The sequence below is a fragment of the Trachypithecus francoisi genome, unplaced genomic scaffold (assembly GCF_009764315.1).
Source record: "Trachypithecus francoisi isolate TF-2019V2 unplaced genomic scaffold, Tfra_2.0 Lachesis_group15, whole genome shotgun sequence".
Lineage (NCBI taxonomy): Eukaryota > Metazoa > Chordata > Mammalia > Primates > Cercopithecidae > Trachypithecus > Trachypithecus francoisi.
Window position 1 is genome coordinate 53,734,137 of NW_022681460.1, and position 21,378 is coordinate 53,755,514.

The 21,378-nt window shown below is 37.8% G+C and overlaps 1 protein-coding gene across 2 annotated transcripts in view; it reads left to right on the plus strand.

The window, feature by feature from the left end:
• FIG4 (FIG4 phosphoinositide 5-phosphatase) overlaps window positions 1-21,378 on the plus strand; it is a 135,531-nt gene that overhangs the window by 41,045 nt on the left and 73,108 nt on the right. For both annotated transcript variants that reach the window (XM_033234864.1, XM_033234863.1), the window contains exons 5-10: window positions 1,043-1,093; window positions 3,513-3,661; window positions 6,702-6,830; window positions 9,970-10,070; window positions 11,613-11,775; window positions 12,488-12,585. In XM_033234864.1, the coding sequence (XP_033090755.1) occupies window positions 1,043-1,093; window positions 3,513-3,661; window positions 6,702-6,830; window positions 9,970-10,070; window positions 11,613-11,775; window positions 12,488-12,585 (691 nt within the window). The remainder of the gene's footprint in view (window positions 1-1,042; window positions 1,094-3,512; window positions 3,662-6,701; window positions 6,831-9,969; window positions 10,071-11,612; window positions 11,776-12,487; window positions 12,586-21,378) is intronic.

Here is a 21,378-nt window from a genome sequence, read left to right on the forward strand (position 1 = left end):
TTCCTGTCATTATTCCCTAAACAATACAGTACAGCAACTGTAGAATTACTATATAGCATTTACATTATATTAGGTATTATAAGTAATCTAGAGGCAATTGAGAGTGTACAGGAAGATGTGTATTGTGCATTATGTACAAATACTATGCCATTTTATATCAGGAACTCGAGCATCTGCAGATTTTGGTATCTGAGGGAGGACTTGGAACCAATCCCCCACAGATACCGAGGGATGACTGTATATGATGAAGACCAAACATTGATTCAAGTGAACAAATTAAATCTATAACTTTCAACGTAACTAGATTTCAAAAAATGAGAGAAAAAAGTAGGACAGTATACAAAGTTTGTAATGATTTGCATACTTATTTTAAATATATAATATAATGCTATGTATTATTTAAAGATGGGTCTAATGTGATAAAAGTAAAGAGATGAATGGACTAGAAGGATTCATATCAGTGACAGGAAAATGGTTGCATTTGGAGCAAGAGAACAGGACTGGGGAAGTCTAAAGGGAACGTTAACTTTTTAAGTTGTTTGTTATTTATCTTAAAAAGGTCAAAATAGATATTTAAAAATGTGAACATTTATTAATCCTGAGAGACAGAAATGTGAACATTTTATTTTATACCTTTTCTGGTATAAAAACGTAGCAACTTAAAATTGTGGTGACCCACGTTGTGCTTGTTGTTGTTGCTCTCCTCTCTCCATCCTCGAAGCATTTGCAAAGCACATTGTAAAAGCAAAAACAGTGTTTACTTCTGTCTTGCCCAAAGTCTGCTGTGCCCCACACATGTAGATGCATGACTTTGCCTCTCACTGGCATAATCAGTGATAAGGAACAAACTAAAGTTAAAGGTTTCCAAAGGGATGATCAACAGACCTAGAGTTGCTTCAGATGTAATCCCTCTTCTAGATATGACTTGAATTCCTCAGCTTTAATGAGCATATTTACCAATATAAATGTACATATGGGTACATGTTAAACTGTGAGAAATAATAGTATTGGACAAATAAAATATACTTTGGTTTTGTTTTAGGTATCTACGAATATTTCAAAATGTGGACCTATCTAGCAATTTTTACTTCAGGTAAGTTTGAGGTTACTCCTATCAGTCACATAGACTTTTATATTATTTTCCAGTGGGTAAAAACAGAATGAGAACATAGTAGTACTTCTGTTTCTTTTTAGTCAACTTGTTTTATGTAAAAGCATTAAAATATAGCTATTTCTTCCTTTTAAAAATCTTATATTTGAAAATCCAAATGGATAAATTAAAGGATGTTTATTCTCAATATAAAAATCATCTTTGTTTTAGGTAGGACTTAATGTATTTTAAAGAAATATTCTGATTTTGTAATCTTAAATTACAAAAATGAAATTTACATTCAGCCTCTAATACAGAGTTGTAACAATTTCATGGTTCAACTTTTAGTAAATAATCTGGCAAAATTAGGTAAAAATAAATTAAAATTAGGAAGAACTGTTGCAATACTGATGTACTGCTGGTGGCATTGTAAATTAACAGTTTCCTGAGAAGGAATATGCATTGAACATATATGAAAATATGTCCTAAGAAAATAACCAGGAGCAAAAATAACAAATCTCCATTGGTAAAGAGACATTTATAGCTTCTCTATTTATAATAGCCCAGACAAGCAAACCAAATAGTCCAGGGACATCCCAAATACTGATAACTGAAGAACAGTCAAGTAAATTATTACAACATCATGATAAGTATTTTACTACCATTGATGTGACCAGTATGTGGGCCTGATAGATAACAATTGTTGTGATAGATGGAAAATTCTATCAGCTATAATATCCAGACTAAAAATAGAACACAGTAAGGGCTTGAGTCATAAGGACTAAAGGAGAACCTAGAGCATTTGTAGCTGTTGGTGTTATATACTACTGATAGGGTGCTTTGCATTAAAAAATTATTTTAAATTATTAATATAGTTAACCGTTTCTTTATGAAACAAAAACATGTCTACTACATGGGGTGAATTATGTCTTTATCAATGCAAACCTGAAGGAAGCTGATTATTTTAACAGAAATGGAGCGAAGGGCTCCTAAAGAAAGAGTTTTTACTTCCACAAACATTTATTTAATGTATATTTCCATTGTATTTTTTGCCATCTTCTAGTTTTCAGTCTTTATGCCTGACTTGGTAGTGTTTGTGAATTATTATTGAAGCTCAGTGCTGTTATTAGAAATGGCCTTCCTCTGCTTCATATTTCTCAATTTTGTCTGTATTTTTATACTGAGTTGTGATCAAATCATTCTATAAGTAAATACATGTAGGTTAAAGTTTTTGTGCCTCATAAATAGGCTTTTAAAAAGGTTACAATATGTTTTTAAGAATCTCTATAATAAAGGAATTGTTTTAAATAGAAAGAATTGATTGTTAAAAATCAGAAACCATCTTCTTAATATAGCTTTATCCCTTTGAGATTAGATGTTAAAATGAATGGATCCATCAAGGAAATGTGATACAATTGAATTTCACAGATGAAACAAATCAATTTCAATCAAATAATATAAAGAAATGATAATTAAAATAATGTGTGTGATTCTCCAGACAGAATTGTAACCATTTTAAAATATGCCTAAAATACTTTAAAAACAAATTTGTGTAAAGTATTCAAAATACCTTCTGAAATTCTGTGCTAAAAGTATATAGCTAGGCTCCTTTAGAATTTCCAGTAAAAGCTGGAAAACCCCCCTCACACTTAAGAAATATATATACACACACACACACTATACATATGTATAGTATATATATGCACTCTATGTATATATGGATATTTATATAGAGTATGCATATATACATATATTTATATATTTTTATATATAAATACTTAAAAATATCTCTAGCTATATATATAGAGTGCTAGAGATGCTTATTTAAAAAGTATTATGTGAGATCAAAATTGTAATGAAATTTAATTTGCACAGAGACAGTTATATTTTTGAAATGCCTTTTACTCTTCTAAAACATGTTTCACTGTAATGGCCTATATTATTTGCTTATTTCTGTTTTACAACGTCGGTTATGATACCACCATTAATAATTAATAGAATTATTTTTGCTGTTGGGTAAACTAGGGTACAGAACTATGCAGTATTGCAGTGGTTATTGTAGAGCTGTAAAACCCCATACAGATTCATAGAAGGTATGACCTTGTTTGCACAATACCATGAACTTATACTGATTTTAGTATCAAGCAAAAAATACACATTGTACAAATCAAAGAATGTAGATTACTGACATTGTATTGTATGTTTCCAGTCATGCAGATGCCTAGTCATGCAGTGAGGTTGTTATTTCCAATTACATTTGTATTTTGCTGTGCTTTACAGTACTTATTTGAATAGCATTGCTTCCAAATAAGGTAATGGTGTTAAGTAATTTAGTTCACAGATTTTAATTCTGTATGGGAGCCAAGACCTTGAAATATGCTTTGCTTTTGTAATTCTTATTAAGTTTCAATTCTGTTCTCAGTTACAGCTATGATTTGTCCCACTCACTTCAATATAATCTCACTGTCTTGCGAATGCCCCTGGAAATGTTAAAGTCAGAAACGACCCAGAATCGCCAAGAGAGCTTTGACATCTTTGAAGATGAAGGATTAATTACACAAGGTGGAAGCGGTAGGTGGTCTTGGCATATCTAATGTATATTAATGTGGTATCCATGAAGTGACATCTTATTAAATTCACTCACATTTCCCTCATATTTGTCCACCCCTCTTTGCTGTTTGTCCTTACGTGGGGTTGTTTTGGATATGTGAAGTTGACCAATTCATTTTTATAGAGATATTAATCACCATGTAATTTCATTTGTAGGCCAGCCACAAAATTGTATGCTGACATTTTCTAGTAATTATTCATGTACTTTTTGTTGAATACATTCAAGCGTAGACTTTTACATGGTGTGCAGAGGTGAAGTTTACATGGATTTTTTTTTAAATATTAGATAATATACACTACTTATTTTCCTTTGCAGAGACTAGTTTGTTATGGTCTGAGTTTTGAAAAAGAGTTACCATGGGTTGCCTATTATGTGCTAGACATTTACATGTAATATCTCTAATCCTCATAAAAACTCTGCTTAGTAGGTATAATGCTAGTTTTATAGAATTAAAGACTAAGTAGGAAATGGAGGCCTGGAAAGGAAGATCGTACGGCCATGTCGAGGAATCAGTGCAGCAGGTCAGAGGTCGTTATTACTTTGATTGGTCCCAGCTTGACCCATCAGTCCTGTGTAGGTCTTGCCTCCGCAGGACTGCTGTAAGACACTGTAGGGCCACTCAGTGCCTCACCCAGAGTGCCCCTGAGATCCTGGACTAAACCAGTCACACAGTACCTTTATTGCCAGATTCTTGGGTTGGTCTAGCACTCTAAAGCTAGCAGCATTGCTAATGTGAATGTTGTAAGGGAATCATTTCAATAGTTAAGACACTTTAGCTGTGTTCAACTGACTGTGGAAAGTAAGTCAATAGTGTCTTTGGGTTCCTTGCTCTGTGCAACTTCAATGATAGTGATGAACATGTGGATGCAGAGGTAGAATCCAATCTAAAGTAGTCCCGGAAGATCTGCCCTTGCAGCACTCTCAGAAAGAGGCTGTGTTCTGTTAATGGTTTGCCAAAGGTTGTGATCCACTCTAAAAAGGTTTAGGCTGTTACTTAAACTGAATTTATCCCTGGCATTCCCCTTGACTCTTGTTAGTTTACTTGATTGATTATCACTTGAGCTAAGGTGAAACCCAGGGCATCCTCCCTACTCCCAGATCATTAGATCACATACATTTGCCCTGGTTCAGACACTCTGGTGATAACCCATACCACTAGAGACAGATAGAGGGCAAGACAACTAGTGTGTTTGAATATTTGCTTGCAACACTTCTGAATATCACAATTTGTAATGCAAAACCTGAAAGTATCACTGAATTTGCCCCAAATGCCATCCAAAATCTGAATTTGAGTATCTGTTCTGGGATCTGAATTAAGCCTCCAATGCTACTTAATTTTTTGTCATTTCTGGAGCAATTCTACTTGACAGATATGAATAATAGGGTGTATTAGTTTATTCTTGTTGTTGTGACAAATTACCTAGCTTAGTTGCTAAAACGACATACATTTATCATCTTACAGAAGGCAGAAGTCCACAGTGGGTGTCAGTGAGCTAAAATTAGCATGTCAGCAGGATTGCATTCCTTTCCAGAGGCTCCAGGGGAGAATCAGTTTTCTTGCCCTTTCCATCTTCTGGGGGCTGTGTTCATCCCCTGGCTCATGGCTCCCTTCCATCTTTAAGGCTACATTACATTACCTGACACTCACATTCCTGTTTTCCTCTTTGACTTACAAGGACCCTGTGATTACGTTGGACCCACTTAGAAAATGCAGAATAATTTCCCCATCTCAAGGTCCTGATTAGGAGCCTTAACTTCATCTTCAGCTTTAATTTCTTCTTGCCATGTAATATAACAGTTCATATTCACAGTTTCTGGTGATTAGCATGCATACATCTTTGTCGAAGGTGAGATTATTCTCTTATCACACAGGGGTAAACTGATAAGAAACAGGGAGTGAGGGTGGAAGGTATGGAAGTAGGTTGAAAAGGAAAACAGTAAATTTTTGAAATAATCTTTACTGCATGTCAGATACTTCGCATATATTATTTAACCTGAACAATATCTTTGAGGTGAGTAGTATTAACATCATTTTCTAGTTTAGAAAGTTGAAATTCAAAGACATTAAGTAACTTGCCTAAAGTCACAGAGTAAGTGACAAAACAGGACTCCTATCGATGTCTTTATTATTAATTCTCTTGTGTAATGCATTGAAAGGGCAGAGAAAGGTTAGTTTTTATGAATCAAACCTAAGTGTAGTATAGTGTATAAACAAATACTCTTAACAAATCATGTTTTGAGGAAAAAAATGGTCTTTATTAACTGCTATTCAGAACCGTTACAGTCTTTTAAGCTATTATCTTATAAACATAGTTTTAATTTTTCACTTCATGTAAGTTTTGTAAAACTCATTGCTGTTTTAATACATTTATCTGGATATGCTAAAATTATGTTTGATGAAATTAATTTATTCATAGAGAAAAGGCCTGACATAATAATAAACGCCACGTATTGGAAGCGTTTGTAATACACCAGGCTTATTCTAGACCCCTTATATCCATTATTAATTCATTTCATCCTTACAACAACCACGTGGTACAGGTGAGGAAGCAGAGACGCCGAGCTGGGTAAGTAACACTCTTGATCGTGCCTGTCACTCTGCTGATGAGAGGCAGAGCCAGGATTTGGATCCAGGAACTTTGACTCCATAGGCATGTGCTCAACCGCTACTTCCCACCACCTCATCTTTATATATTTGTAACATGTCCTCAATTTCCTTGTCATTTTCTTTTCTCTGAAGTTAAGAACTCTCACAAGTCAGAAAAGAGATTTCTTTGATTTTTTACAGAATCAACACAATGTTCTGGACATGATAGGAATGATAGCCATTGAAAATGGCAATGCTGTTAACCAAGCATGTTACTTTGAAGTTAAAAACAGAAGTTAACTTTAAAATGAGTTGAATGTCAGCCAATTCCCATATTCTGATACCAACCTTTTTTTAAATTGATACAAAATATTTTATGTATTTATGGACTGATACAGACTTATATTTTTCAGGGGTATTTGGCATCTGTAGTGAGCCTTATATGAAATATGTATGGAATGGTGAACTTCTGGATATAATTAAAAATACTGTGCATCGTGACTGGCTTTTGTATATTATTCATGGGTTCTGTGGGCAGTCAAGTATCCTTTTTGATAAAAAAGTAAGATACATATTACTAAACTTATGATGTATCAATTTGTAGACAGCTACATATGAATTACATGATTATAATACCACTCTGCACCCCAACAGGAAAACCTGCCCGTAATACTATGTAGTAGAAATACAAATAAGAATGCAGACTATTTGAACAGGCCTATTATATACCCAGAAAGATGAATAAATAACAAGGAAGAAAATGCAATGCGATATAGGTAGTAAGTGTCGTGTTTATCTGGGAGAAGGAGGAGAATTACTGACAGTTGGAGAGGATGGGACAGGCCCACGGGAATAGTTGAACTTGGCCTGGGCCCTAAACAAAAGTCAGTGCCTTAGCAACGAGAGAGATCAGCAGTCCGAGCAGAGAGAGACATCACAGCCTGGGAAACACTGTGTGTGTAGAGGTGGAAAAACACATAGGAGTGTTCTCATGGCTTGTGAATAAAACTCCCAGGAGGTAGGATATAGTGAGAAGGAGATTGGTATGTGGGAGTCAGATTGCCAGTCACCAGATTTCCTTGGTGATCAAGCTAAGGACTTTGGGTTTGGTGCTAGAACTTTTGAAAGGTTTTGTGCAGGAGAATGACATTTGCAAAGCAGTATTTAGGAGGCTTGAGTTGACAACCATTTTCAAGCTGGAATAAGTAAAATGAAACTAGAACAAGGACCATGAGTTAGGAAAAGATGGCAGTAGTCCAGGCAAGGGGGCAAAATAGATTAAAGAGAAGTAGGTTCAGCTTTGGGTTAAGCTGATGAGTTCAATTTTATAAAAACTTTTATTTCCTTCAGTAGCTTCATGTCTCATTAATTTGTAGCTACATTGAAGCCTTTTAATAAAGTGCAATTATGGGGTTTAAGAAGGTAGCACGTACCATCTAGAAGTGGTGATTCGATTTTTTCTATCACTTTTTGAGATCACATAGGGCATTTTTGCATTCAGCATGTTTTCTACTATGTTAGGCTTTTAAAGAAAAGGCGTTTGTACCTTTTTCCCCCACAGATAAGAAGTGTTTGTAATGGATTTGTATTTTTCTTAATTTTATTCTCTTTAGACATTTAAAAGAACCAAAAAAGAAACTTTTTCTTCTTTGTTTTCAGTTGGAATTTGCAGTTTAATGGCCTCAGATCCTTCTCCAGATCCCCAGGGTTTCTTTGTCTTATTTATGGGGAAAAATCGGTCACTTTGTCCAGCGCACTGTGAGGCCCCATTCAGGCCAGCCCTGGCCCCCTGTGGTACTTGGAACTGAAGTTACAGATCTATATTAAAATAATAATAATAATGTACAAAAAAAACCTTTAAAGGAGTGGTTGCTTTGAGACTATTAAGTGGGTAAATGCGACTGACCATTATTATGCTTTCTTGCACCAGGAGCATTTGAGAGGAGTGGTACCAAGGGCACAGCTGGCGAGGTTACCCTTGAAGAGCAGCAGGGCTGCCTTCTGTGAGGGGGACGAAAGGCTAGATAAAAACACAGAGGGATTTTGAAACAAAGATCAGTGAGATTTATGTGCTACACTTGAAAATCAGGCTCATTACTTTATAATCATTTTCAACCAGTGAGTGGTATTATCTGGTTGATCATTATTGCATAATGAGATTTGATCCTGAATTACTTTTGTCTCTTTCCAAAAGTAAATTCTGCCTGGGAAGAACACAGGTTTTTCACCACCAAGGATACCAAAAAGAATGTGCTACAATTTCTTTTTTTTTTTTTTTGAGACGGAGTCTCACTCTGTCGCCCAGGCTGGAGTGCAGTGGCCGGATCTCAGCTCACTGCAAGCTCCACCTCCCGGGTTTGCTCCATTCTCCTGCCTCAGCCTCCCGAGTAGAAGAATGTGCTACAATTTCTAAAGGTAGTTCCTAAAAGATAGTTCAAAGCTGTTTTGTGTTTCCAAGAGCTAACTTGGGGCCTGGTGCATATTAAACATAATAAATGTTTGTTTTTTAAAATAGTGAGTGCCATCATAGATTATCATTTTGAAGCTCGTAAGTTTAAACAATGAATCTAGCCTCCTGGTTATCAAGCATTTAATGAATTCTGGAAGTCTATATGAGATAAAGAGAGTAGCTTTTGATAAGAGTAGCTTCTGAATACTAGAGACCAGGCACTAGTTGTACACACATTACTTCACCTAGTCCTCCTGACCACCTTTGGTTACTTTATTGTTACTCCATTTTATAGAAGATGAGACTTGGCTCAGAAAGTTAAGTAAGGTAACATAACTAATAAGCTGTATATTGGTTAAGCAGTTCACAATAAATTATTCAGTGTTCAGGATTTGCAGGTAGGTGACAAATTTTGACTGCTTTTAGAGTCTTATACTCAGTTATATCCTCAGTGTTACATATTACTCATAATTTAAACAACCTATTAGATGGCACATGTTCTCTTTGAGAGGTGTATGCTCTTGGAAGACTAAGGGAGGTGTATTAGTATGTTCTCACACAGCTACGAAGAACTACCTGAGACTGGGTAATTTATGAAGAAAAGAGGTTTAATTGAGTGTAGGCTTAATAGGAAGCCTGACTGGGAGGCCTCAAGAAACTTACAATCATGGTGGAAAGTGAAGGGGAAGCACGCACATCTTCACAATGGCAGAGCAGGGGAGAGAGCGAGTGAAGGGGGAAGTGCCACACACTTGCAAACAACCAGATCTTGTGAGAACTCACTATCATGAAAACAGCAAGGGGGAAGTCTGCCTCCATGATACAATCACCTTCCACCAGACTCTTCCCTGACACATGGGGATTACAATTCAAAATGAGATTTGGCTGGGGACACAGAGCCAAACCATATCAGAAGGATTAGCTGTACTTGTTTACATCCTTTACTTAGCCATAGGGCTTCCCTTGACCAGTAACCATACACCTGCGTACCATTTCCTCTGAAATTTATGGAAAGCACTCCTTAGTTAGGTTGGATGTTGCCTTCCCTTTGTAGCCGCACGGCAATTCTGAAGAAACCATTAGACCCAGCGCTGTTCCATTCTTGGGTGGAGCTTTTGGTGTTCTTTAAGCCATTGGACTAGCTGTATCTAAATGTGTATATAAGGTATAATGACTCTATTGGTCTTATGTGACAGTCATGAATGCTAAACAACCTTAACTTGCTTTCTAAGAGCTGTTGATCTATGGACGACCAGTGTATGTCACTCTAATAGCTAGAAGATCCAGTAAATTTGCTGGCACCCGTTTTCTTAAAAGAGGTGCAAACTGTGAGGTAAGATGACAAACAGTATCTTCACTGAACTTGAACCTTTTGTATCAGCTTTGCTGATGTAGAAGCACAGTGAAATTTTAAAATATGGAATTTCTTAGTTTGGAATGTTATCTAGAGAATACAGTTGCCCTTTAGTATCAACAAGGGATTGTTTCTAGGAACCCCCTTCCCATCCAAAATCCACAAATGCTGAAGTCTCTTATATAATATGGCCTAGTGTTTGCATATAACCTATGTACACTCATCTGTATACTTTAAGTCATCTCTAGATTACTTCTAATATCTAATATGATATAAATGCTATGCAAATAGTTCTAATACTGTATCTTTAAGGGAATAATGACAGTAAAAAAGGTCTGCACGTGTTCAGTTCAGATGCAACCATTGTAGGCCTAACTACATTTTCTATCTGAGATTGGTTGACTGTGGAGGGAACCCATGGATGTGGGGGGCTGACAATAATTAATATTCCAGTGCATCTGAAACATGTGAGAAGTATGACTAATAAACAGATGTTCTGAAAAGTCAGCCATCTTAGAGTTATGCAGTGCTTTGAGGAATTATAAAATGTCTAATGTTGTGGAGGGTGAGCCATTTCTATAATATATGAAATGTGGTACATGTTTAATGTAGAGACAAAAATAGCAAAGCACCTCCACCCAAATAGAAGGCAGCACTCATCACGGGAAGTCAATTCTTGGTAAGAAGATGAAGTGGAGCAAGGTACGGGAAACCTTTGCCCTTTTTGTCTTTTTTGCTCAGACTCCTTTTTCTGTTCACCGCTAGAAAATAACAACAGCAAAAATGCAGCCGTCCTTCCATCAGCCGTGTTCTCTCCTTTGAGTGCTCCGTCTCTGTTTGCAATAGACAACTTGAGTCTTGAGTGGATGTGTGATTCAGTAGACAGATTGAGTGAGGCATTGGATTTTGATCCTGACTTAAAATAGCAATATTGTTCTTAAAATTATATCAACAATGAAAATTGTTACAGCTGATGCTTTAAAATATCAGAATTTTGCAACTATATTATTTACTTTTGAATATTCAAAGATAATCAGACATGTTATTACTGCCTCTGAAATTATTCTTTATTATGTCCTTATATACTTCTATAAGTACCTCAAAACCCTATTTTTTCCTTTTGTCCATCAGGCATTATTTGAATCTCAGTCTTTTGTCCTTCTATTTCATTTTGGTCATCAGAATTGAATTTTGATATTCTTCTAGTCTTCCTTACCTCCTGTGTAATTTCATGTAATTGTCGTTTCTTTCCCTCTCTCCCATTTATTTAAACCAGCTGTTTCGTATCTGATTTATATTATTAGAGATTAATCTGGTTTTTTTCTAGTCTATTCTCTGCTACTTTTAATTGCCTTCTTTATTATATTTTAATGGTTTTGCTTTTCTAATGTGCATATTGAATATTGATCAATGTTTACCTCTCAAAACTTTCAAAGAATAGGAATTATAACTTCATTGAAAGTTATTTCATTAAACATTTCTAAGAACATAATGTATTTTTCAATGCACCTTTCTTTTCAGGGTGATGTTGCAAATGAAGTGGAGACTGAACAAATACTTTGCGATGCTTCTGTGATGTCTTTCACTGCAGGAAGTTATTCTTCTTACGTACAAGTTAGAGGATCTGTGCCCTTATACTGGTCTCAGGACATTTCAACTATGATGCCTAAACCACCTATTACATGTGTGTGGAGCCATGTTTTTAATAATAACTCCTGTGCTTACATTTAGAGATAGTGAACTATTGTCACAGAAACTTCATAAATGCTTAGGTTTTCACGAGGTTTTAGTCCTGGAAGGTAGTTAATTTAGAAGAAGAATTTCTGTTTTTCTTATGTAATAAATTTATATTTAATTTTGACTATTAGTAAATTATTTTTATTTTGCTCCACAAATGTAAGAATCATTCAAATGTAATAAATACATGATCAGGCCGGGTGCGGTGGCTCAAGCCTCTAATCCCAGCACTTTGGGAGGCCGAGACGGGTGGATCACGAGGTCAGGAGATCGAAACCATCCTGGCTAACATGGTGAAACCCCGTCTCTACTAAAAAATATGAAAAACTAGCCGGGCGAGGTGGCGGGCGCCTGTAGTCCCAGCTACTCGGGAGGCTGAGGCAGGAGAATGTCGTGAACCCGGGAGGCGGAGCTTGCAGTGAGCTGAGATCGCGCCACTGCACTCCAGCCTGGGCGACAGAGCAAGACTCTGTCTCAAAAACAAACAAACAAACAAACAAATAAATAAATACATGATCAATAAGTGTCTAGTGAGCACCTTAAGAAGGATCTGGGAAGATTAGTTGAATTGCATTTCTTTAAAAAAACAACCCTATGCTTCTTTTATTTTTGCTTTGCAATTTTAATTCAGGTGCTTTTTCATCTTTTTTCCTTCTTAGTGGATCAGGCAGATCCATTTGCACATGTGGCTGCCCTTCACTTTGACCAGATGTTTCAGAGGTTTGGCTCTCCCATCATCATCTTGAATTTAGTGAAGGTATGATGTGCTCATCTGTTTGGTTATGAGATTCAGACACTTTGGGAAGCCTCTTCCTCAATACAGAGGGGTTTAACAAGCCGTGCTTCCCCTCTCCCTAGTGGAGAGATGTGCAGATTATTATGCTGGGACAGCTCACTGTGTCTGAGCTGAGTCACTTTTCTTTGGCCTCAGATTCCATGTGGCTTCTTCTCTGCATGGCTGAAAAAAATCAGTAGTATATCTGTAAGGGAGTAGAGTGATTCAGTGTATCAGGAAATCATTGTGTCCTGATTTCCTTGTGTGAATTAGATGTAGGTGAAACTTCTGCCTTAGTTCCCAGGACAACCTGGAGAAAGAAGCATGAAAATCAAACTATCACAGCCTCACCTTTACTGTCAGCGACCTTGAAAATCCATAAGCTCCCCTGGGCAAATTAATTTATAGTAATAGGATCAAAAGGCTAGATTCATAAACTAGAGTAGTGTTGTTTCTCAGGGATCAGGTGGGCTTGTGAGAAGCCCAGACAAGGTGGTATTAGCCTCATAGTTCCCTGCTTTCTTGGCAGAGTACATGGACTAGTCAGCGTATCTATCTGTATGAATGGGCATACAGGTCAAAGGCTGAGAACAGGAGGCAGGGAGACCACACAGTAGGTTTTATCTGCATCTGTTGCAGCCAAGTGAATTGAAAGACTCTCAGTCAGAAGCCAAGAAGACCCTGAGAGTATGAAAAGCAAGGGCGTTGTTACGTCATGTGCTTGTGGTGGTGCCCAACCATCTAGTACTGTCTGAGGTTATTCTGAGAGGTTGGTTAATAAATGTAAATGAATTTACTAAAAATCCAAGGAGGCCTGTGACCCTGTGTCCATTTAGTGAGTCATTAATTTTTATTTATTTTTTATTATACTTTTTAAGTTCTCGGATACATGTGCAGAACGTGCAGGTTTGTTACACAGGTATACATGTGCTGTGGTGGTTTGCTGCACCCATTAACCCTTCATCTACATTAGATATTTCTCCTAATGCTATCCTTCCCCTATACCCCCAACCCCTGACAGGCCCCAGTGTGTGATGTTCCCCTCCCTGTGTCCATGTGTTCTCATTGTTCAGTTCCCACTTATGAGTGAGAACATGCAGTTTTTGATTTCCTGTTCCTGTGTTAGTTTACTGAGAATGATGGTTTCCAGCTTCATCCATGTCCCTGCAAAGGACATGAACTCATCCTTTTATATGGCTGCATAGTATTCCATGGTTTATATGTGCCACATTTTCTTTTTCCAGTCTATCATTGATGAGCATTTGGGTTGATTCCAAGTTTTTGCTATTGTAAATGGTGCTGCAATAAACATACATGTGCATGTGTCTTTATAGTGGAATGATTTATAATCCTTTGGGTATATACCCAGTAATGGGATTTCTGGTCAAATGGTATTTCTGGTTCTTGATCCTTGAGGAATTGCCACACTGTCTTCCACAATGGTTGAACTAATTTACACTCCCACCAACAGTGTAAAAGCGTTCCTATTTTTCCACATCCTCTCTAGCATCTTGTTTCCTGACTTTTAAATGATCGCCATTCTAACTGGCATGAGATGGTATCTCATTGTGGTTTTAATTTGCATTTCTCTAATGACCAGTGATGATGAGCCTTTTTTCGTATGTTTGTTGGCCACATATAAATATCTTCTTTTGAGAAGTGTCTGTTCATATCCTTTGCCTACTTTTTGATGGGGTTGTTTTTTTCTTGTAAATTTAAGTTCCTTGTAGATTCTGGATATTAGACCTTTGTGAGATGGAGAGATTCTACAGTGTTCTCCCATTCTGTACATTGCCTGTTCACTCTGATGATAGTGTCTTTTACTGTGCAGAAACTGTTTAGTTTAATTAGATCCCATTTGTCAATTTTGGCTTTTGTTGCCATTGCTTTTGGTGTTTTAGTCATGAAGTCTTTGCCCATGCCTATGTCCTGAATGGTATTGCCTAGGTTTTCTTCTAGGGTTTTTATGGTATTAGGTCTTACGTTTAAATCTTTAATTCATCTTGACTTAATTTTTGTGTAAGGTGTAAGGAAGTAATTTATAGATTCAATGCCATCCCCATCAAGCTACCATTGACTTTCTTCACAGAATTAGAAAAAACTACTTTAAATTTCATATGGAACCAAAAAAGAGTCCATGTAGCCAAGACAATCCTAAGCAAAAAGAACAAAGCTGGAGACGTCACGCTACCTGACTTCAAACTATACTACAAGGCTACAGTAACCAAAACAGCATGTTACTGGTACCAAAACAGAGGTATAGACCAATGGAACAGAACAGAGGCCTCAGCAATAACACCACACATCTGCAACCATCTGATCTTTGACAAACCTGACAAAAACAAGCAATGGGAAAAGGATTCCCTACTTAATAAATGGTGCTGGGAAAACTGGCTAGCCATATGCAGAAAACTGAAACTGGGTCCCTTTCTCACACCTTATAGTCAGTCATTTACCAAGTATTTTTGAGAGTTTCCTATGTGCCAAGGCAGTTCCAGATACAGCTCCTACCTTGAGCTAACAGCCTGTTGTAGGAGATGGTGAGGTAATGCAGAGGCACCAGTACAAGGCAAATGGTGCAATAAGAGCTTATAATGGAGAGAAGTCTTTCCTGAGGACAGGAAGAGTTAGCATCAGCCTGAAGGAAGAGGCATTAACCAGGTCAATGGGAAAGAGAATGGTCTTCAACTCAGAGCACAGCATGTACAGCGTCCCTAGGACAGGAGGAAGTGTGGTGGGTTGGAGGAAGAAAAGGGGGTTCTCTGTGGTTGGGGCCCAGAGGATGAGGACAAGATGCTTGTTGTGAGATGAGGCTAAAGAGATGGTTATGGCCAGACCATGCAGGGTATTGTAGGCTGCATTAATGAGCCTGGCCTTCTTCCTGAGAGTAATGGAAAGTCATTAAGAATCTTGCATGGTTGAGAGGATCCTTGTCAGATTTATGTTTTGAAAAGATTACTGTGACCTCAACATAGAAAACAAATGGATCAGTACAAAGCTGGAAGACCAGCTAGGAGGCTGTTATAATTGTCCAGAAAAGAGGTGATTAAACCAGGGTGGTGTGGTGGAGATCTAGAGAAGTGGACAGTCAGTAGACTTGGTGATGGGCTGGATTTGAAATGAGGGGATGGGGGATGTCAGGCTCAATTCCCAGGTTTCTGGCTTACTCAGGTGGGTGAATGGTGATGCCATTCACTAAAATACAAAACACTGACTGGGTTTGTTGCGGGAAGATCGTGGGTGTAGCTTGGATATACTGAGTGAGGTTTGAGGTATGCTTGAGTCCTCTAAACGGAGGTAACAGTTCAGGGCATGGTTCAGGAGCTCAGAGGAGAGGTCTGGGCCCAGATGTGATTTTTGTAACTCTGTTTACAAGTGACATTTGAAGGCATGGGCATGGATGAGATGCCCATGTGGAGAGTATAAAGAAGGAAAACCTCAAACCTCATCTTGGGGGATTTCCAGCTCTTAACGCCCAGTTAGAGTGGCTGAATCTCTAAAGGAGTCAGAGAAAAAAACAGCCAGAGGAGTAGGAAGAAAACCAGGAAATGCTGTGTTAGGAATACCAAGAGAAAGCGTGTTTCATAATCAAGGAAGTAAATGATCAGCAGCATCAAATGCTAAGGGCTCAAGTAAGATGAGGATGGAAAAATTGTCCATTAGTGTTAGCATCATGGAGGGCACTGATTGAAGCAGACCGAGTGTGGGATAACAGTGAGAAAGTGGGAGCAGTAAGTGTTGTACTTTTCCCCCAATAGGAGTACCCAGTAAAAGATGGCATTTTTATTTTTTAAAAGAGATCATACCGATATGTTTAAAAGCCTATGGGGAGGATACATTTGAAAGGGAGAGTTGTCTGACACAGGAGAGAAAAGGAATGATCAGTGATTTCATGTACTTAAGAAAGTAGGAAATGATGAAATCTGAAGCATACATGGTAGAATTATTATTTTATTTTTGAGACAGGGTCGTGCTCTGTCACCTAGGCTAGAGTGCAGTGGCAAGATCGTAGCTCACTGCAAACTTGAACTCCTGGCCTTAAGTAATCCTCCCACCTCAGTCTCCCAAAAGTGCTGGGATTACAGTCATGAACCATGGTGCCTGACTGGAATTACTTTAATGGAGAGACAGAGAATAGTAAGGGTTCGGGCATGTGTGTATTTGTGAGCATGCACATTCCATTCTGATGGCTTTAATTTCTCCTTAAGGTAGGAGGAATGATCATGCTGAGAGTGGAGGTTTGAAGGGAGTGGAGAAGGTTTAAGTCTTGTGTACATGAGAGGGTAAGTTGACTAAAAACCTGCAGGAAGTACCAAGAGCCAATTTCAGGTTGGTGATCATGATTTCTTAAATAGAATCATTTTACTATTGCCTGCCTTCTTCCAGCAGGCTTGTGAATGAGTATAAGCACAGGTAAAATAATAATTGGGTTTATTTAGTTTCATCAGACAGGTGTGACATAAAAAGACAGGATGAAAGGCATTTTGGATTTTGACAATCCTGTGATTGAAGTGAACCATGGAATCTGAGCCAAATAAGGACAGGGCTAAAAGAACAGGGCTGCTGGAGAAAGTGGAGATGTCAGTGGATTGCGGTCCTCATGAGGTGGGATATTTAAAGCAAGCAATGTGGAAATAAAAGAGGTCACGAATAAGAAATGTTGAAGAAAGAGCAGCCTGTGATAATGAATTGGTCTAAGATGTGAGAGTGGGAATGGGGATTTAAAGTGGAAAACGAGGTGGAGATACTGAAAGTCACCCAGTGTATTAGTCTGTTTTCATGCTGCTGGTAAAGACATACCTGAGCCTGGGTAATTTATAAAGAAAAAGAAGTTTAATGGATTCACAGTTCCCTGTGGCCGGGGAGGCCTCACAATCATATCGGAAAGCAAAAGACACATGTTACATGGTGGCAGACAAGAAAGAATGAAAACCAAGCAAAAAGAGAAACCCTTTATAAAATTATCAGCTCTCGTGAGACTTACTCACTACCATAAGAACAGTATGGGGGAGACCACCCCTGTAATTCAGTTATCTCCCACCAGGCCCCTCCCACAACACGTGGGAATTATGGGAGCTACAATTCAAGATGAGATTTGGGTGGGGACACAGCCAAACCATATCACCCAGGATGGAGGCAAAGCTTTGGGTGGGGAAGAGACAGTTCCCAGGAGAGGACAGTATAACTACATGCATGGGCTCAAAGGGTGTGTGTGTGTGTGTGTGTGTGTGTGTGTGTGTGTGTGTTTTAAATCAAGAGTATGGAGGAATATGTCCCCAAACTGGCAGCTGGGGGAGAAGAGTGAAACAGTGAGGCAGTCAGCTTCATTTCTTCCTGTGTTGCTCTTTGTAATTGCATCCCACTAGGGATTGACTTTATAAAACAAATCATTCAGATGTTAAATAATCATTTTCTAGACATTTGTTCATATTAATTCAGAAGTTTCATATTCACGTCTCTCTCCATATCAACTCAGAATAATATAAGGTGGATAATCTCTCACCTCAGTCTAATATTAAACAGTTAGCTATAGTAGATACATAAGTGAAAATTTAAAATATGAAAACTTTAGTGAAAATGCTCATGGACACTTCTCCAGTAAATGTATAGAAAATAAGATATTGTTAGTATGGAAATAAATTATTGCTAAAGTATTAAATTATAAAGTGTTACTGGATTAGAAACCTAGTTTTAAATTAGTGGATTTAGTCAGAGCACGACCCTGCCTCAATAATAAAATAAGATAAAATAAGTTCATGTTTTACAGAGTTCGTATAGTGTGGTTGAAAAGCTGTCATTAAATGGAGATTCAGGTCTACAATGCTTGAAATAATTCTCTATTAATTGTGCACACTCAAAAAATACTATCATATACATGTGATTATAATGTATTCTTTGCCAGGTATCTCACATGTACTTTTATTTTTTCAAATATTTAAAGATCAGTCAGTGGATTTTAAAATTGTACTTCTTTATTGTTCCACTGCAGTAAAAATCCTGACAATGACTAGAAGTTAGCTACAGAAATAGTTTGGAGATTAAGTTGCTGTTTCATGGAATAGGAAAGTATTTTGTTGTTTATAGCACTAGTTTTATTCATAGGATTTTTTTTTTTTTTTTTTTTTTTTTTTTGGAGACGAAGTCTCGCTCTGTAGCCCAGGCTGGAGTGCAGTGGCCGGATCTCAGCTTACTGCAAGCTCTGCCTCCCAGGTTTACGCCATTCTCCTGCCTCAGCCTCCCGAGTAGCTGGGACTAGAGGCGCCCGCCACCTTGCCCGGCTAGTTTTTTGTATTTTTTAGTAGAGACGGGGTTTCACCGTGTTAGCCAGGATGGTCTCGATCTCCTGACCTCGTGAGCCGCCCGTCTCGACCTCCCAAAGTGCTGGGATTACAGGCTTGAGCCACCACGCCTGGCCTTATTCACAGGATTAAAGAAGATGTTTATTCAGGTCACTTGGTAGAAGACCTTATTAATTGCGATTAAAGAGCCAAAGAATACATGTGTGTATAGAATGATACCTAGGGGATACTCATTCTTTATTCTACCACCATATGAAGAAGATAATAAAGTGAAATGCTTTTTGTGATTTCATTTCTCTTTTACCCTGTGTTGTGAACTTCTTCCCAGTTGTGAAAGTTTGAGGCACTGGTTGAAAGATAGTTTGCAGCAATCCGTGTGCTTTCATTGCTGCTACTGTATCAACAGGAGGCCAACCTAGGATCAAGTATAACTGTACATCAGAGGTTTTTAATCTGTGGGCCATGCATGGCTGTTAGGGGGATCTTGGAATCCTTTGAAATGATATGCAGCTGGATGTGGTGGCTCATGCCTATAATCCCAGTGACTTGGGAAACTGAGACGGGAGGCTTGCACAAGACCAGGAGTCTGAGAGCAGCCTGGGCAGCATAGGAGACCCAGTCTCTACAAAAAAATTGTTTTTCAATTAGTTGGGCATGATGCACACCTGTAGTCCCAGCTACTTGGAGGCTGAAGTGGGAGGATCACTTGAGTCCAGAAGTTCCAGGATGCAGTGAGCTATGATTGCACCACTGCATTCCAGCCTGGGTGACAGAGTGAGACCCTGTCTCTTTATAAAAAAAAGAAAAAAGAAGAAAAATGATATGCAAAATCGCTTGTGTATGTAAAGTTTTCCTTTACTTGTTAGGGGTCTGTGGCTGTAAAGAGGTAGACTAACAACCCACTAACACTAATCCTCTATGGACAGAGAATGCATACAGCAGATTCTTCATACAGAGATGAACGAAGGTTGCTCAAACATTTCCTCTCCATCCCACAAAATGTCAGATTTGATATAAGCATTTCAAGAAGATTTTGTTTCCCTAGTTGATTTTAAATGCTTTTGAGAAAAATTTCAGATATGTATTTTTCTCATATATATAAGCAAAATTTATTTTCATCCTAAAATTTAACAGTTCTTAATTCTTATCTAATTATTTCATTTGATGTATTCAGCTGTGCCCAGTAGTGACCCCTTTTTGTTGCTACAGTACTTATCTAATTAAATTCATGGCAACTGAAAACAGCAGTGTAATTTTGATGCCAACAATAGTGCCTTAGTACCATTTCAGTCTCACTGTTGTGGAATTAATTGTTTTTCTTTGTTTCTAAGTGAAGGCTTGATCAGGGTAATAATGAAAATGGCAAATTTTTATAGGGTACTTCCTATATGCCAGCTGTTCTATAAAAACTCACCATGCTCTGCTGCTGGGTTTGGTTTGCCAGTATTTTATTGAGGATTTTCGCCTCAATGTTCATCAGGGATATTGGCCTGAAATTTTCTTTTTTTGTTGTGTCTCTGCCAGGTTTTGGTATCAAGATGATGCTGGCCTCATAAAATGAGTTAGGGAGGAGTCCCTCTTTTTCTAATGTTTGGAATAGTTTCAGAAGGAATGGTACCAGCTCTTCTTTGTACCTCTGGTAGAATTTGGCTGTGAATCTGTCTGGTACTGGGCTTTCTTTGGTTGGTAGGCTATTAATTACTGCCTCAATTTCAGAACTTGTTATTGATTTATTTAGAGATTCGACTTCTTCCTGGTTTAGTCTTGGGAGGGTGTATGTGTCCAGGGATTTATCCATTTCTTCTGGATTTTCTAATTTATTTGCATAGAGATGTTTTAAGTATTCCCTGATGATAGTTTGTATTTCTGTGGGATCAGTGATGATTTCCCCTTTAACATTTTTTATTGTGTGTCTATTTGATTCTTTTCTCTTTTTTCTTTATTAGTCTGGCTAGTGGTCTATCTATTTTGTTAGTCTTTTCAAAAAAAAAAAAAACAACTCCTGGATTCACTGATTTTTTGAAGGGTTTTTCATGTCTCTATCTCCTTCAGTTCTACTCTGATCTTAGTTATTTCTTGTCTTCTGCTAGCTTTTGAATTTGTTTACTCTGCCACCACCAAGTCAGCTTCATCCCTGGGGTGCAAGACTGGTTTAACATATGCAAATCAATAAACGTAATCCATCACATAAACAGAACCAATGACAAAAACCACATGATTATCTCAGTAGATGCAGAAAAGACCTGCGATAAAATTCAACACCCATTCATGCTCAAAATTCTCAATTAGGTACTGATGGAACATATTTCAAAATAATAAGAGCTATTTATAACAAACCCACAGCCAATATCATACTAAATGGACAAAAGCTGGAAGCATTCTTTTTGAAAATCGGCACAAGACAAGGATGCCCCCTCTCACCACTCCTATTCAATATAGTGTTAGAAATTCTGGCCAGAGCAATCAGGCAAGAGAA